The sequence below is a fragment of the Rhea pennata genome, chromosome 5, assembly GCF_028389875.1.
Source record: "Rhea pennata isolate bPtePen1 chromosome 5, bPtePen1.pri, whole genome shotgun sequence".
Classification (NCBI taxonomy): domain Eukaryota; kingdom Metazoa; phylum Chordata; class Aves; order Rheiformes; family Rheidae; genus Rhea; species Rhea pennata.
This window is the reverse complement of record NC_084667.1, coordinates 63,090,023-63,106,397: the sequence shown is the minus strand read 5'-3', so window position 1 is coordinate 63,106,397 and position 16,375 is coordinate 63,090,023. Positions and strand designations below refer to the sequence as shown.

At 43.1% G+C, this 16,375-nt stretch overlaps 1 protein-coding gene across 3 annotated transcripts in view; it reads left to right on the top strand.

Annotated features, from left to right (window-relative positions):
• SYT16 (synaptotagmin 16) overlaps positions 1 to 15,074 on the top strand; it is a 110,394-nt gene extending 95,320 nt beyond the window's left edge. For all 3 annotated transcript variants that reach the window (XM_062577840.1, XM_062577839.1, XM_062577838.1), the window contains 3 exons: positions 452 to 895; positions 1,981 to 2,170; positions 14,407 to 15,074. In XM_062577840.1, coding sequence (XP_062433824.1) covers positions 452 to 895; positions 1,981 to 2,170; positions 14,407 to 14,720 — 948 coding nt within the window. In that variant the 3' untranslated portion in view covers positions 14,721 to 15,074. The remainder of the gene's footprint in view (positions 1 to 451; positions 896 to 1,980; positions 2,171 to 14,406) is intronic.
• The last annotated feature ends 1,301 nt before the right edge of the window (positions 15,075 to 16,375 follow it).

The window sequence follows — 16,375 nt, the reverse complement described above, 5'->3', positions numbered from 1 at the left end:
ATCCAATATATATTCAAAGTAATAGCTTAAGTCAGTTTTTTTAACAAGATGAAAAATTTTCATTTATCTGTCAAAACTGATATTAAAAACTGACATTAATAAAGTAAAAAATAAGATAATTTTGTTTCAGTTTTTCCATCTGTAGAATTTTTGCTAAATTAACAATCTCCTGCAAAACATTTAAATGTTGGTGAAACTTTTTGTTAGAAACATTTCAACAAGTGCTGTTGCTTACTAGATTGTAGGGGAAACATTACACAAAATCAGGCAATTAACTAGCATTAGCCTCTCGAGAAACGGTGGAATCCGTGTTTTGCAGAGCAGCTAGCTACACCTGCAAGAACAAGTGAGAACAACTTTTTTTTTTTTTTTTTTTTTTTTTTAATAGAGTTGGGTTCACAAAGGACAGCTGAACTCCAGTGGAGTTTTTATTTCTTCCTTCTCTTCACAGGAACATGATGAAATGAACAGCATACCGGTTCATCGCAGTGCTCATGAGCCCATCTGTAAATGTGGTGATTTAGATGTCATCTTTGATTATAAGGTCTCAAGTCAAAAGCTGGTAGTTACTATCCTGGAGGCCAGGGATATCCCAGACAAAGACCGCAGTGGTGTGAACACTTGGCAAGTGCACACAGTCCTGATGCCCAGCAAGAAACAGAGGGGAAAGACAAGCGTTCAGAGAGGACCCATCCCCGTGTTCAAGGACAAAATTACATTTAGTAAGCTGGAGCCAGAGGAGTTAAGCAGCCATGCCATCCGTTTTCGCCTCTATGCAGTGCACAAGATGATTGGTGAGAAGATGATGGGAGAGCAGTTGTTCTACCTGAGCAAGGTCAAACAGGAAGGGGAAGTGAAGGTGACCTTGGTCTTGGAGCCAAGGAGTAATCTGAGTGTAAGTCTGATGAAAGAAACTTAAGAGTCCTTTAAGTTGTATGTTTGGTGAACAAGGACCAGCTTTGTCTGATAATGTTTCATTTGGGGTTGTTAGGCTGCAGCTGATGTATCTCACCTACTATCACAAAAGTTAGCTGAAGTAAGAGGAAGCACAGGTCGTGTTTACCCTACACAAAGCTGTGCCTTGCTAATGGTGGCTGAGCTAGTAAGCTTGTAAATCTCCACAGCTTGTCAAAGGCTGTGGCAGGCGAAATTAGTAGCTTGGGTCCCAGAACCATCAATTAGAGCGCAACATTTCAACAAGGATAGTAGTTTCTGTGCACCATTATGTTGGTGGAGCTGTACTACTTCCAGGTCAAGAGCTGCCTTGTGTGGTACCAGCTTGTGGATCTCTGCTTCATGCAGTTGAGTATCTTCAGGGCTCAGTTTCCATCTTACCAGAGATATTTCAGTGATGTTCCTTTTTGTGGAAGATTGGAGAGGTGGGTCATGTGATGAAGAACTGGCTGTGCTGCCTCATAGCCTTCCATCCACATTGCGGTTGCATCCAGCTCTGGCTATGCCAATCAATTTGTATAGACAAGTTCTGAGATTATTCATTGTCTATAAGAAGCTCAGTGTTAGGTTTTGCATGTGAAATGAATAAAACATCGTACTCTGAGTGAGTAGGGGGTGAAGAGAACATTATGGTAGCAAAGAAAGAAAATTAAAAAAAAAAAAAGCCCAAACTCACAATGTGTGAGCAAGAAAAAAAAATGTGTTAAATGCATTCCATCCAAAAAACATTTTCAAGCAGATTTTCCCTGCATTTAATGTACTAGGATGTATGCTTATCTCGAGGGCTTTGATTTACATTAGTAATAATGCATCAGAGTTCCTCATCTTTAAAGAAAGAGTTCAGAGATGTGTTCTTGTAAACCGATGCTCTGATTCTTTTTGTGTCCTCTTGTAATTCATGATGATGATTCTTAGTCATTGTCATCTCTGAAGGGAGAACTTTACTAAGCCAAGCTACAAGATATAAATTAAAGGGAGGCTGGTAGTGAGTGTCCTGATGAGACTTTCAGTGCTCTTTCCCTACAGAGTGGAGACTCTCAGCTTAGTCTGTCAGCAATCTCTCACAGCGATAGCGCTTCTTCAACACAGTCCCTGTCGCATGGAGGGGTGCCAGAGCTGCTCGTGGGATTATCGTACAACGCCACTACAGGGCGGCTGTCGGTGGAGATGATCAAAGGCAGCCATTTCCGAAACCTTGCAATTAATAGGCCACCTGGTAAGTACTTTTGCTGCTATTAAATATCGCCATTGAGTCAAAATTTGTTTTTCATTTTCTTCCTCGAGATATCTAATTATGAGATTTCTGAGTTGGGTTTCCTTGCAGAGTATCTAGTTGAAAACTAAAAGCATTATTTCAGATGTGTATTGGTAAATCTTACAGTGCAGAGGGAGGAAATCATGCAAGGACACCTAACAGGACAGTGATACCTGAATGCCTCCTTTATTGCATTTACCTCTAAAAAGTCTGATGAGGGGAGGAAAAGTGCTGATATACTTCCCCTTTTATAGGTGCAGACCCAAAGCACAGGAGAAATTCACAGTAGAGTCATAAGAAGACACACTTTTCAAATGCTTGTATCAGGCCGTGCCTAGTGCCATAAGTGTTTCCCTGGGCCCTGCTTGGCTTATTCCCACTTGGTCTCCTGCTGAGTAAGCACAGACGTAGTGTTTTAGGCCCTTTGGGGATCTTACAGTTGTGAGTTCCCCACAGCCACGCAGGAAAAACTTTGGGAGAAAAGAGATTTGAAAGTACTTCTTCTGGATCCCAGTAGCTGAGTCTCCTTCCCCCAAAAGTTGAATTTAAAAAATTAAAAAAAAAAAAACCCAAAAACGGAATCACCTAGCAGTAGGTATGTTTAATGCTTGAGTTGCAGTGGGTACTTGGGAGGGATGGTGGTGGATGGTGCTAATGACCATGATACAGACGGCGTCACGCAACCGTGGTGCTTTGTTGCTGGGGTGCCTCATTCGGGGTGGAATGACAGCTCTGTGTTCATGTCGTCTTGTCTTTCTGCCTGCTGGCTGAAATCAGCAACACATGGCAATGTGAAATAACATTTTTTGCCTGTTGGTGTGTTTGTTTTTTGTGATGTGGTTGCTGGCAGTCAGCGGTAACAGCCTTTGACAGCTCCTTGCAGTCTCTAGATTTGACCTTGTATCTGCAGCTTGCAAAGCGATATAATGGCTTTTGCCAGATGCTGTGCTCTTTGGCCTGGATATAGCAACGTTTCAGTATGTGGGTATGAAAACTTGCATTGAAGCAAATCACTGTAAACTTATTACAGAAATAATCTGTGTGATCAGCCAGTCCCTCGAGAATCTACGCAGACCAAAGTCTGTGTAGCCCTAGTTAGTCTGGTATTAGCCATAGCAATTTAGGTCTCCATTTGGTTACTTAAAGACTTGTTTATATTTGCATTTATGTATTCATAAAATGGTAAGGTTGGAAGGGACCTCTGGAGATTATCTAGTCCAACCCTCAGCATAGCCCCAATGTTAAAAGGTTTCAAGCTGAGACTTTACTGGTCAATTTAAAGTAAAGATAGGCCAAGTTTAGGGTCTTACCACATGCCCTAACAAGCAAGCTTAAGTATGTATATATATACTGCAGAGTAGATACATTCTACAGTTTTATTCTCAGAAATTAAATGAAAATAGGCAGAATATACATCCTAAATAATTTGCCAAAGTTTTTCTGATGTGTTTTCACATATCTACTTGTGGTCTTGGAGTTTTGTCTTCTGCCTAACAGTCAAGATTATGCAGCTCTTTCATTCTTAGATCAGGCCCTGCACAACTCTTCTGGTAACTGACTGGGTCCAGCATCAGTAGCATTGCCCTTCTTACCCCAGAAACGAAATGGCTTCACTGCAGAGAACTCAAATAGTTGGCCTCTTGCTTAGTCCCATCCGGGATGCAAACAGTGCCTTCAATATCGCGATCAAACTACTGCCATTTATTGGTGTTCTCCTGATGAGTGTCTCGTAAGACTTTCTGGGTGCATGTTGCATGGCTGCTTGTGTTGCAGTAAGATGAGCAGCCCTGTAAGTCTTCATCAGTGAATCACAGAGAAGCGTGTCCATCCTGGGGCTGTGGTGAGGATAGGGTTTGGCAGCTCAATCACGTGCGCACAGGTTAGCTTTCAATGTGGGAAGGTTTAGCTGCCTTGATTATACATCTCATTCAACTTTTATAGCTGATGGGCACGCAGGAGGCACCATAGCTTGGCTGAAAACATCTTTCAACCTGCTGAGCGTTTTGTGTGCTTATGGATGAGAAGAGAGCAGAAACAATATATGAGAAAAGCAGGCATTTGAGAGAGTTTTCCTTTTAAATCCTACCTGGATTCTCTGTTTTCTGTGTTTGTGGAGTTTCAGATAAACCTAGTTAAATCAGTTCAGTAGGCTAGACAAAGTCTGTATCAGCCACCAAAACTAATAGTCCTGACATTACTTCATAACACTCCTCTGCTGCTAAGGCTATCTTGAGTTGTTCCGTCTTATTCTTTCTGTATCCAGATCAGCTTCTGTGCTGCCAAACCAGTATGTCTGTGTTAGACCAGCTCTTAGGTGAAACATAGGAATTCATAAATTATCACAGGGAAGTTCCTGGTCTGTCACAACCTACTCCTCTTACTCAGGCACCTTGATTTTTCTGGCTTTCTACATTGTTCCTATGAACCTGTAAAATTCCCAGTAGTGTAGTGAGCAGAAGAAATCCCTGTGAAGCAGAAACTGAAAGAAGTTAAAAAGAAGCAGAAAAAAAAAGAGCACTTGTCTCAGATGCTGGGGGACAATTTTGCTGGTAACTCCTGCCAGCACTGCAGAGGGGTGCTGTGAGGTCCGGCTGTTACTGTCTGAAACGTGCTGGTGGCTGAATGAGATGTTCAGTAAGTCTGTCACTAGATGAAAACTAAAACTGCTATCTCCCTTTCTGGAGGGCGAGAAAATAGCCCTCGTGTTTTCTCTAGTGCTTCCTACCTGAAGTTCTGTTGTTTGAGGCTCTGAGGGGAATGATTTACTTCTTTAGAAGTATCGTGGGGATTTCAGGCATAATCGTGCTTTAGGACACTTAAACGCCAACCCAGACTGCAACTCAGAGCAGTCGTTTATGGGAAGACTGAGAGGAGTCAAGTGGCAGAAAACTGGGATTTTTGCTTTTCACCCTTTGCCTTGTCCAGGACTCATTTGACTGTCTACTGAGTGATGTGGCCCTGGGCAGGCGCTTGGGGGAGAGCAGTGGGCAGTGTCTGCCCCCTTCCCACCCTACGTGCACACAGCCTGCAGGGCACCTTCCTGTGGTCCTGTTGCAGCCCTGTGCTGCTCTTCCCACCTTGCCCCGTTCCCTGCCCCACGGTGTCCTGTGCAGGAGAGCTCGACGTCTCCTGCAGTGTGCAGGCTCCCTCCTCAGCCCTCCTGTCCTCGCACAGGGGTTTCATTGTGTGCAGAAGCAGGAGCTGGGCTTGGACGTTGGTGATTTAATGCGATAGAGACTGCAGAGGCTAAAATGCATGCTTTTCTGGGGATGAAAGGATTTTAGGTGGGGAGATGGCGCATGTGTGTCATTTTTTTCCAGACACTTTAACTTTTAAATGGGATGCAGAGTTGAACTGAGTCCATGAGATACCAAAGTCGTCAGTGCTTTCTGGTTTAACAGTAGGGTTAGGAAACAACTGGGCAGTTTACAGAGACTTGAATCTTTCAGGCAGTATTTTCTTTTCAGGTCATGTATGTGGGATTTAAGGACAGTTTGGTCCAAGACAGGTGCCCAGGAGCTGTCTGGGGAATATCCTGCATTATAGGCCTGAGACTGCAATCCTTGATCACACAAATAGATCCATTATCACTCAAAGTACTTAAGAGCACTCAAAAGCGTGGCTCCAGCATCAGACCGTAAATTATCAGTATATGCCAAAAAGCTTCATGCAGAAAAGCATCTACAGTTTTGTTAAATGAGGACACTGTAGTTTTTTTAGTTCTAATGACTTGCATTCTGTGCACTTAGTTCTCTTCAGTTCTTGTAAAAATCATGAACCTGTGTTCTGATTTCATAAGGGTTCATATTCTGCTCTGTGATACTGTATCTTCTTAGAGGATCAAACCCCAGTGTGTTCATTTAAAAGATGTTTACTTTAAAGAAGGTAACAAGAGAAGCCTACAACATTGGCAGATACATCCTTAAAAATTTATAACCAATTACGTACTATTTGCATGATAGTAGTACCTTGGGACTGTAGTTATGGACCAGGAATCATTTGTGCTAGTCAGTGTATAAACACACAACAGAGAGATGGTCTCTGCCCTGAGGGTGTTTAACCTTCATCTGCTGCTCTGCTGGGTGCAGCTCTCTGTCCTCTGATCCAGTCGTCTTTCTTTCCCCTTTCACATTTCTTTTGGGGGTTATGTCTGTGCGTAATGCAATTTGAGAAGGACTGTTGTAAAGATATTCCCTCGTCTAAGAAAAATCCTCCAAGCTTTTCAGCAGCTGCAGAATTAATCACACATAATAATTACATCCGCACATGATCATTATTATACCAGCAGCATATTAACCCCATTAAACAAATACAATAGCATTAACATTGAAAAAGACAAGAGGGAGAGAACAAGCCATCAGAACTGCTGTTGGGAACAGGAGAAATTCTTTAAGTAAAGACTTATCTGAAAACAAACAACTACCTGTGCTACTGATAGCAAGGCCAAGAAGCACAGAAGATGCTCACATAGAAAAATTGGGGTACTTATGTGATATTTATTCTTCTGGTATCAGTGTTTTGAGAGTCATTAGTGAATTTTATCTTGTCAACATGTTAGTGAGGGAAGGAAAGTGCTATTACCTGTGTTTTATACCCGGAGAACTAAGGCACAGGTTAATTTCTGTAATTGCCCCTATGCAGACCAGGAAGCCGAATAAAAAGTTAATTTTTAACCAGCATAGCTGGCGCTGAACAAGGAGCTTGCTTGAGCTACTAAAGCTTTTTAATTCATACTCTCATCTTGTCAGTTATAAAAGGGGGACCAGTACCAGGATGAGCTGGGGAGATTCGATCTGGAGAGCTTGGTTGGCAGAGCAGTGGAAATGCTGGGGCAGTTACTCACTGCTAAGTAATTATGTGTGTGTGACAATGAGCTTGTGCAGGACTACTTGTCCTTCTGTATCTTTTTATTCCCCATCCTTGAATATGTCCTGAATAAACTTACAGTAAGATAAGTTGAAAAGGTTTTGTTCAGGATAGTAAAGATGAGGCCAGCTGCAAGGAGTGTCACAGTAATGAGTAGCTGGGAAATGAAATGGAAGAGGAAGTGTGGATAAATGTAAGGTTGTTTTGTGGAAGTGGGGATGGAATTAAAACTTAATGCGAGTGGACTCTGAGCCTGTCAGGAGTGAGATACGAGGCTTGTACTAGATACGTTCAGGAAAATGTCCACCTAAGGATTAGTAGCAATAGTGAAAAAAGCAAATAAGTTGTTAAGAATGGACAGAGAAGAAAATGAAAAATACCATTATGTCACTGTAGATGTCTGTGCACCTGCATAACAGATAGCATATACAGTTCCGGCTTCCTACGTTCAAAAAAATACGTCAGAAAGATGCACTAAAGAGTGACAGTCAGGGGCATGGGAACAGCTTCCATGCAAGCAACAACTGAATAGACTGTGCCTCCTACAGTGCTATGACAAAGAGAGGTGGGGAAGGATTTCACAGAGGTCCATGAAATCCTGAGTATCGTTGAGAAAGTGAACCAGGAATGGTTATTCATAGTCTCCCCTGACACAAAAAAAAAAGGTCGTAAAATGAAACTAGGAGGCGGCAGGTTTGGAAGAGAAGGAGACAGCTCTTCACACAGCACATGCTTAAGCTGTCAAGATCCTCACTGCAGAACATCGTGGATGCTAGAAGTCTGCTTGAGTTCAGTACAGCACTGAGCGAGTTCGTGAAGAGCAATCCATTGAGGGCTATTAAATACGGACACTGCCTCTGACTGAGGAAGTTCTTGAGTCAGATCACTGGAGACTAGGAGAGTATTTTTGGAGAGAATCAGTGTATGCCTTGTTTCTATAGACTTACTAAGGCATCTGGTGTTGGCTGCTGTTGGGCTGGCTGGACTGACTCGCTGCAGCTCTTCCCATCGTGAGCGAGACCTGAGATTGATTAGGCTCGGAAAACCGAGCCACAGAACAATGGACTTTTAGGGAGCAATTGTGAGAGTTTTGTGTGGGATGTTCCATGTTAATTGTACACCCAGCGATAGCTTGCAATTTTCCAGGAAATTTTCATAGACTTTCAGAAATACAAAACTATTGAAAAAGTGTGTTTTTGCAGTAAAGTGGAGATATTTCTGAATCAAAGGAGTGCATTTGAAGCAGAGTGTATGGTGATGCCTCCCAGACTCCCATAGCAGTAAACAAGAATCTCTCCCCCAAGATGAGCCAAAAGCAAAACAAATGCTCCCAGGGTAAAACTCTGCTAGTTCCAAATTTCAGTGAGAACTGAATGTTTAATGCAAATCTGCAGTGATGCTGAAGAACAGCCTTTGCAGGAGACCTGAGGACAGGCTGTGTAATAAAGCCGTGCCTGCGGGCACTGTTGCTGTAGGTGAGAAAGGCCAGGCTTGAGCACCCTTTACGTTGTGCGCAGCGGTGTTTCTGTTCCTGTTGCTGAGAAGCCGTGCGTTAATGCTTTTTGATACGCTCTCAGTTATCGTTCCCACCCCTCTCTGAGGCCAGCAGCTAAGCAAAAAGCCTACTATGCTTTGTATGAAGTGCTGCGAATGGTTTGCCCTCATTAGGGGACAGACACTTTGTACATCTGGAGAGGTATCTGTATTAGGTTTCAGCTGCAGAAGTGCAGACTAAAAGTAGTGCTACATGTCTTCAGGGCTGGAGACTGCAGTGAGGGAAGCATGCTGTAGACAGCTGGCTCCACAGCCTGACACGTGTCCCAGGTGAAGTCAGATGAGGGCTGTCACTTTAAAACTTAGTGGGCACGAGGCATTGTAGTGGTAGGAGGATCACTGAAGGACTGAGCTGAGAGGCTCTCTGGAAGCTGCCTTGCTCGGTTGCAAGACCCAGGCCGTCCTCCTGGGTAGTCCTGCAGGCTGTTACCTGGCACAAAACGATCACGTATACTGGCAGTTTATTCCCCTGAGTCCAAGCGATGCTTCCAGGGAGCAATGCGCTCCTTTCTGCTGCATTTGAAATTAAAGGCGCTCTTGTTCTGTTCTCCTGTGACTCACACGTTGCAAAGACTGCCAGATCCCAGCTTCTCCCTTCCACGAGAGCTGCCAGCCAAGGGAGAGAAGACCTGGGTGGAAGAGACTCAGTGGATTGGGGGAAAAATGTTGGCTCTACAGGGAGGTGGTAGGCAGTTCTCAGCTCTAAAATAGTAAATAGAGTGGGCCACAAGCTGCCTCTGGCCTAATCCAAATTTTCATGATGTGAGGTTATAGACAAAAGGTTGAGTCTAATTCTGCTTTGTGCTTTTTCCTTGATGCGTATCTATGGCTGCAGCTAACCAAGTTCAAAGTATTTTTGCCCCACTGCAGGTTTAACTGGGCAAGTAAAGCCATGCATTAACAGAGTCTTCCGGGTCTCAGGTCAGAGTAGCTGAGGTATCTTTCTACCGTGCATTGAATTGTGCCATGTAGAATAACAGTCTAGATCTAAGGCTGGTTTGCCAAGCCATGCTGCTATTTATTATGTGGGCTAGGAGTGTGGGCCTGCCAGCTGGGTGAAATTAAGCTGCAGGCCCAAGGCTGTGTTTTATTGCAGGTCTTATTAGTCTGGATTGCAACATGCTGACATGGTTATACTGCTTTTGGAAATGAACTGGCTTGCCTAGAGTGAGAGCAGGGAAGTCCATACAGCACTGCATTATACCCTGCAGTCCAGAGACCAAGAGGTCAACAGTCTTTGGTTGTTTATTTCCGTTCTAAATATAAAATCAAGTATGAGGTTGGACACTTTTGTATTACAGTGTTTTTATTCACACGTCAGTTTTATTGCTAAGTGTGGAGCTCAGGGCAAACGAAAGCAGAACTCATACCATGCTTCTTGTTCCAAAACCAGGAACACGTAAATTATAGTTGATTATTCCCTTGAGTTGTCAGTATGAGTTAGTTCCCTTAGGAGGATGAAGACTGAAATGGGTCATTAGAAGAATCGCAGATAAACTGTTTGCCTTTGCAGATGAGCTCTCAAGAGATGTTTTATGGTTGGGGCAGTGTTGATTGAGATAAAGCAGTCTACATGCGAAGATGTTTGGCCAAACCTCTGGAGTAAGATTATGCAGTGCCAACCCAAAATATGTCTGGCTTCTTGCAAAGTTCCTCGATTTACTACTTTTCACTCTGATACTAAATGCAGAGGTGTTGCTATTTTATGTATATGTGAACTTTCATCTGGCCACTTGTCCCAGAGATGAAGGATGAGTTTAAAGCAAAAATGAGCTTCTGTTCCAAAGTCTATCTGGAAAGGGAGAACTCAGAGGATGTGATGCTAAAGTTGGTCTTGGCAAAATTAGACTTTGTTCCTGCTGCTTTACAAACTTTTGTGTAACCATGGGGAAGTTTCGTAGCCTCAGACACTCCCAGTTATCTAGAGGTCTGACTCTTTTTTGTGTCAGCAAGATAGGTGCCTAACTGGAGGGTGAGCACTTACGCAATTTAAAGAACATAAGCCTTAGTCTCACTTCTTTTGTACTTGACAGAGGTGGCATGAAAGTAAATACCCTGAAGAGTGTAAAGTGCTGAGATGTCGCAGTAATGAGGCCATTACTGAATCTGAGCATGTAATTAGATGGAAAATGTTTGCCTTTGTAATGAGTAGATGCTCTCACACGTACATTCCTCGGCAAATAGGCAAGTTCACCCCTGCTGTAGTTTCACTAATCTTACAATGAATCCAGGGATGGCTTTGTTTGACAAAGCCAACCAAAGGGGAGAATATTCTGTCTCAGAGGATGAAAGTGGACCACAAGGTGAGCTAGGAAGCATTTTCCAATGAGACACCAAGGAAGATGCTGCAGGAGCACAATGGGCAAGCCACAATCTTAAAATGCAGTTAGTGAAGCAGAATAACAGCTCTGCCTCATATGCACCAGCTCTGCAAAGTAAATTTCAAATGCTAAATATATTACCCACACCTACTCTTTTATTTCTGTTCAGGCAAGCTTGATTCTTTTGGCTGGTAAAATACACCCAATGGAACGTATTTCAGAAGAATAGCAGCCTGATTCTGTTGTAACCTGCGCCAGTTTTGTGTCTGTGTTTACACGGGGATGACCAAGTCTCCTTGTACTGGCTGTGCACTGAGCTTAGTCTCCTTCCAGCATACATGTACTCACCTTGTTCAGATGATAGTTGTAGAACCCCTGCTGTCCTTGGTGCTTTGCAAACAGCAAACTGGGCCTTGACACAGAATTACTTAACAGATTCTGGTGTATATTAAAGAAAAAAACATCTTTTCTGATTTTGATCTCTATTGATTTAAATCATCATCTCTGATGAAATCAGAGATGAAGAAATCCTTGGATTTCTTCAAAGCTAGCTATGTTACTCCTCACTTGCTAAAGTTGAAGCCTCAGCCAGGATGTGACATTCTAGACTTTATGACTGCAAGAAACCAACCTGTTCATCACCTGGAAAACTGATGGGGCCATCCTGAAACAATATCCTGTAAGGTTTGAGCTGTGGTACTTGATTTAATGTTAAAACCCAAATTATCTGAAATGCTAGCCTGATTTAATAGATCACTGCTGAATTATGCCACGTAACTTCATTGGTGGTATTGGCTATGTTTTGGTTCACTCTATAGGGAGATTGCTAAAAGGTATGCACCTACGGTTGGGTGTGATGAATCCCACCGGAGCTTTCAATGCTGGCAGCAGTAGGAGGGATGGATGATGGTAGGGTTTACTGATAGGAAAGTTTAGACTTCAGTGCTTTCCACATCTTCTCAGAAAAACAGATAGAGGCATGCGTGGGTGATGGTTCCCTCAAGTGGGATGAGAAGATGAGCTAAAGAAGCACTTCATCTGCTGTTAGTCAAGTTGCCAATTCCTGTGCTCAGATGGGATGGCAGTGAGAGCGTATGCTAGCAGCTCCAGGCTGCCTGCCAGTTCTTCACTCTGCCCGTCCACTGCCCCAGCAAAGCTTGGGATACCCTCTTGGGAGCTGCAGAGAGGGGTTCAGGGGCTCCTGGTACCTGTGGCTTCTCTCTGCCCTTTCCTGCTCAGGGCAGAGCCTTATCACTGCTGTTCTGTGCCCAGCTCTGCCCTTACTAACTCTTCCCAGCCCCATTTCCTCTCTCTAATCCCAACCAAATATCCATTCAAGCTTCACCCTTGGCAAAGCAGTTCTCAGAGTAGCGGGGAAAATGAAAAGAGACCAAAGACATATCTAGAGAATAGCTGAGGTATTGGGCCAGGAACAAATAGAGAGTCTCCTCTCCATGAATTCCCATGTCCCAGAACTCGCCTCTCTTGCATGCCAGCAGAAACAAACCGTTTCAGCTTTCTGCCTGCAAATGGTTTGGAAAACGTATTCAAATTGTGTAGAAAATGTGAGATTTCAATTTGAAAGAAATAGGCTGTGAAATTTAAATGGGAAACTGTCCTAATTTAGCTGATTATTTGTGTTTCAAAATCAAACTAGCTGAAAATTTTCAGTTATTTGAAGTCCCCTCCTCACAAAAAAGGCTGACTACATTAAAAATCCGTAAACTTCCCATTCCTCACTTAATTTAATTCCAGGGAGTTCCTAGAAGCCTCTGACCAAAACCGCCACGAGGGATACTTCAAGTGTATGTTATCGTTTGTCAGTGCAAAGTATCATCTGTACAAGTATTGTGGGAAATTGCATCTGTTAGTTATCTTGCTTGGCTTCACATTCAGTTGAGCGGGGAGAGTCCTCTGTTGTGTTTTTCATTTTTGATAGATCTGAAGTTCTACTAGAATTCAATCCCTCAGTGTCACAAAAATTGAATATTACTGTGGGAGCTAGGTCCACCTCTTGGTAACGTACCTAGAACTCTGCTTTGTCTGGTTTTGAAGTGGTTCTTTCCTTCCCAGCTATAATCAGAAGCTATTTCATGTCAGAGTGAATCCTGAAATTGCTCTGCTTTTCCGTCTAACGAGTAGGTCTTTGTTGGCGAGATTTATTTCATCTCCAATATTATGTTGGGTGCCAAATTGGCACCACTAGCTAATGATTGGACTTAACTTTCCCTGCAGTAACTCGATAGCTGTACAGCTGTGCAGACTCACAATTTGCTCCTCGAATTGTCAGTCTCCTGACAGCTTTTTCAGTGGAACAGTTTGAAGAGTGGAGAGCCCTGCGTTTGAGACACAGAAGTGTTTTCACACCTGAAGTGTAATTTCACACCTTGTGTTGCTCAGCAGATAAGTGCGTAAAATAGCACATCAATCGGGAACAGAAAAGGATAGACATGCTGTAGACAAGAGACAGTGGCTTGTTATTTATTTCCTATCTTCAGCACGCTCTGAAATAGTAATCACTTTCATAAACTCGGGTGCGGATTTACGAAGGGTAAGAATGGGACTTTTGGAACCAAGTCATCTGCTACCATCGCATGCAGAGCAAGGCTGAAAACTTGCACTGAGCTGAATCTGTGGTGCAGTGATACCATGAGGCTTTGCCTGCAAGTGCTCTACTAGAGGTGAGTGTAGTTTGTCAATACAGGAGGCAGCAAGAGTTTGAAGGTTGGATTTACTGGAAGTTTGAAGTGGACCGTCCCTTCCTTGTATCACCTAATCATTGCTACTCCTTACGTTGGCTTGAATTGTGAATATAATTAACCTTGCGTCCAACAAAAAAGTAAGAGGAGAGTTTGGAATAGGCCCTGAAACCTTAGTGTGAGAGCAGATCATTTGACTATATATGTAGGCTTCTTCTCCATCTTTTTCAGGCTTCTTCTGGATTACTGTTCCAAATAGTAGGCCATAAAGACTTCCTTCCAAAGGAAAGTGATGAGAGGTAAATGCAGGCAAGGGAAGTCCGGTAAGACAGCTCCTGTGAAGCTATGTTGTGAGGAAGAAGAGGAGATGGTGCAGATATGCTCTTTGATGTGTAGAATTGACAGAGATGCTCATAGTTTCAACTAGTCTTTGACAGATTTGGGGGGGTTTGGGAACCAGATTTCCTGCTTTTTTTTACAGCAGAATAGGGGCAAACTACACATCTCAGTTTCCTTCCTTTCTTCTCCCTAGCTAAATATGAGGAAATCCAAGAGGTGTTTCACCTGCTGCTCTTCATCCCATGGATTTCACCAAGGAGAGCAGTCCAGTCCTGTTCTCATCATTTAGTGCTTATGGGGACAAAGCTGTTCCGCTTGGAGTTTTCTGCGTGTTTTTTTGGCTGCTTGGTGTTTTCATTTAGTCTGTCACCCATGCCAGAAATTTTACTTCCTCTATTTTGTCCTTCTTTTGTCCTAGACACCTATGGAAAGCTCTGTCTGCTCAACTCAGTGGGCCAGGAGATGTCTCGTTGCAAGACCTCCATCCGTCGAGGACAGCCCAACCCTGTCTACAAGGAAACTTTCATTTTCCAGGTTGCCCTCTTCCAGCTCTCTGATGTCACGCTCATGATTTCCATATACAACAGACGCAGCATAAAACGCAAAGAGATGATTGGCTGGATTTCTATGGGTCAGAACAGCAGCGGAGAAGAAGAACAAAATCATTGGCAAGAAATGAAGGAAACGAAGGGGATGCAGGTCTGCAGGTGGCATACACTTCTGGAATCCTAATGGTTAGCAGGGCACTCCATAGGTCCTGGGCCTGTGGGCTGCTCTTCTCTCCTCAGCCTGCTGGAAGCAGTTACCCTGTGGCAACCGCTGAGCTCTGACAGGTCATGTACACTTTAACCTGGCTTGTCAACCTCAACAGTCATGGTCATGATAGGTAGCAAGACCTGGAAGGCATATTTAGTTCTTGTCTTTCCAGGTTGTCCTGCATTTTCCACATCCAAATTATTAACCATTGGGAAAAGCAATGGAAAAATATACAAAATCCTCTCTCTGGTCATGTCTCACTCATTTTGTCCTAGGCTCAATCATCATAGACTGATGCTGTTCTGGAATAAATTCTCCTCTTCCCTCCCTTCTCATGTTCATATTAATGATGTTTGCAAATATTCTTAGCACGCAGATAACTCACTAGTCTAGCCTGCATGTAGATCACACCTTCTCTCCTTTACTATTGTGTTTCTAAGTCCTAGAGATAAACATTTGATACCACTGCAAACTGGGTGGTGTATTTTTGAGGCAGCATGGGAAAGCACTACAGAATTCTCTGTCAACTTTTAAGTGCCTAGGCATTACTACTGTTCTCCTCTACTAGCAACTGATATTATTCATTAGATCTAAACGCAACCAATATTTTTAGTTAGGTACCCTGTGCACTTGTTAGCTTGCATTGCCATAGGTTTGCATGAGAGATAGCTAGCATCAGTTTTGTATCACAATTATACAATGCGTGTTTAGTTGCTTACTTGAAGTTGGTGGTTTCTGTTATTATGAATACCAAAAAAAAAAAAAAAAAAAAAAAAAAAGAAAAGAAAAAGCTGCACATCCACCTTTGTGCCTAAATCACTCTTTTCTGCATTGTTTTTCTGACCATGCGTTATCTTGTTTAGTAAAAGTTAATTTTATTCAGATAAGCGTTTCTGCGAGTATGACACAGAGAGGTTTTAAGTATTGTTTCTCTGTGATTCAGTTAAGCACAGCTCAATTTGCTGAGGGCTTTTCTTCGAACATCCTATCCTGTAAAATCTTCTGAGGATCTGAAAAGGGAGAATTTTTGGCACTGAGCAGTAAAGAGTGCCAGTCTGTGTTGCCGTGTCTTTGGGGCAAGCTCTACTACGGACAAGGAGTAGGATGCAGGGGTCCATCTCCTAGAGGGGCTGGCTCTGTTGGGCTAACATGAGAGAAGAACAGTGCACCCCCTGCCTTTACCTGGACAAGATGCAAGGAGCAGGCTTGCTGGATGAGGTGATGACGCTTATATAGTTACTTTTGAGACTATGATGCCTTTTTCCATTTTAATCTTTTTTTCCTGTCTGTGCTAGTTGAAGTCGTGGCATCAAGAGATAGGTGGAGAAGTCATCTGCTGCTTGACTATTGAACGTTTAGCAGTTGTTAGCTGTTGTGAAGCTGCACGTGACACAGCAGAGGACATGAATCTTCTAGTGCAGTAATGCACTAGGGTGTAGGCAGTAATGTGCCAAGATCTTCAAATACTCTTAGCTGCCCAGTTTCCCATTCCCCAGGTTCTCTAGGAGTGAACTGGCATTTCTTCATTCATACTGAAGACAGCAAAGCACAAGAAATATCTTGCTGAAAAACTCTGTTTGTACGGGACTATTTTTGGTTTATTTTTGTTGTTTACTGATACCAGGCACCAA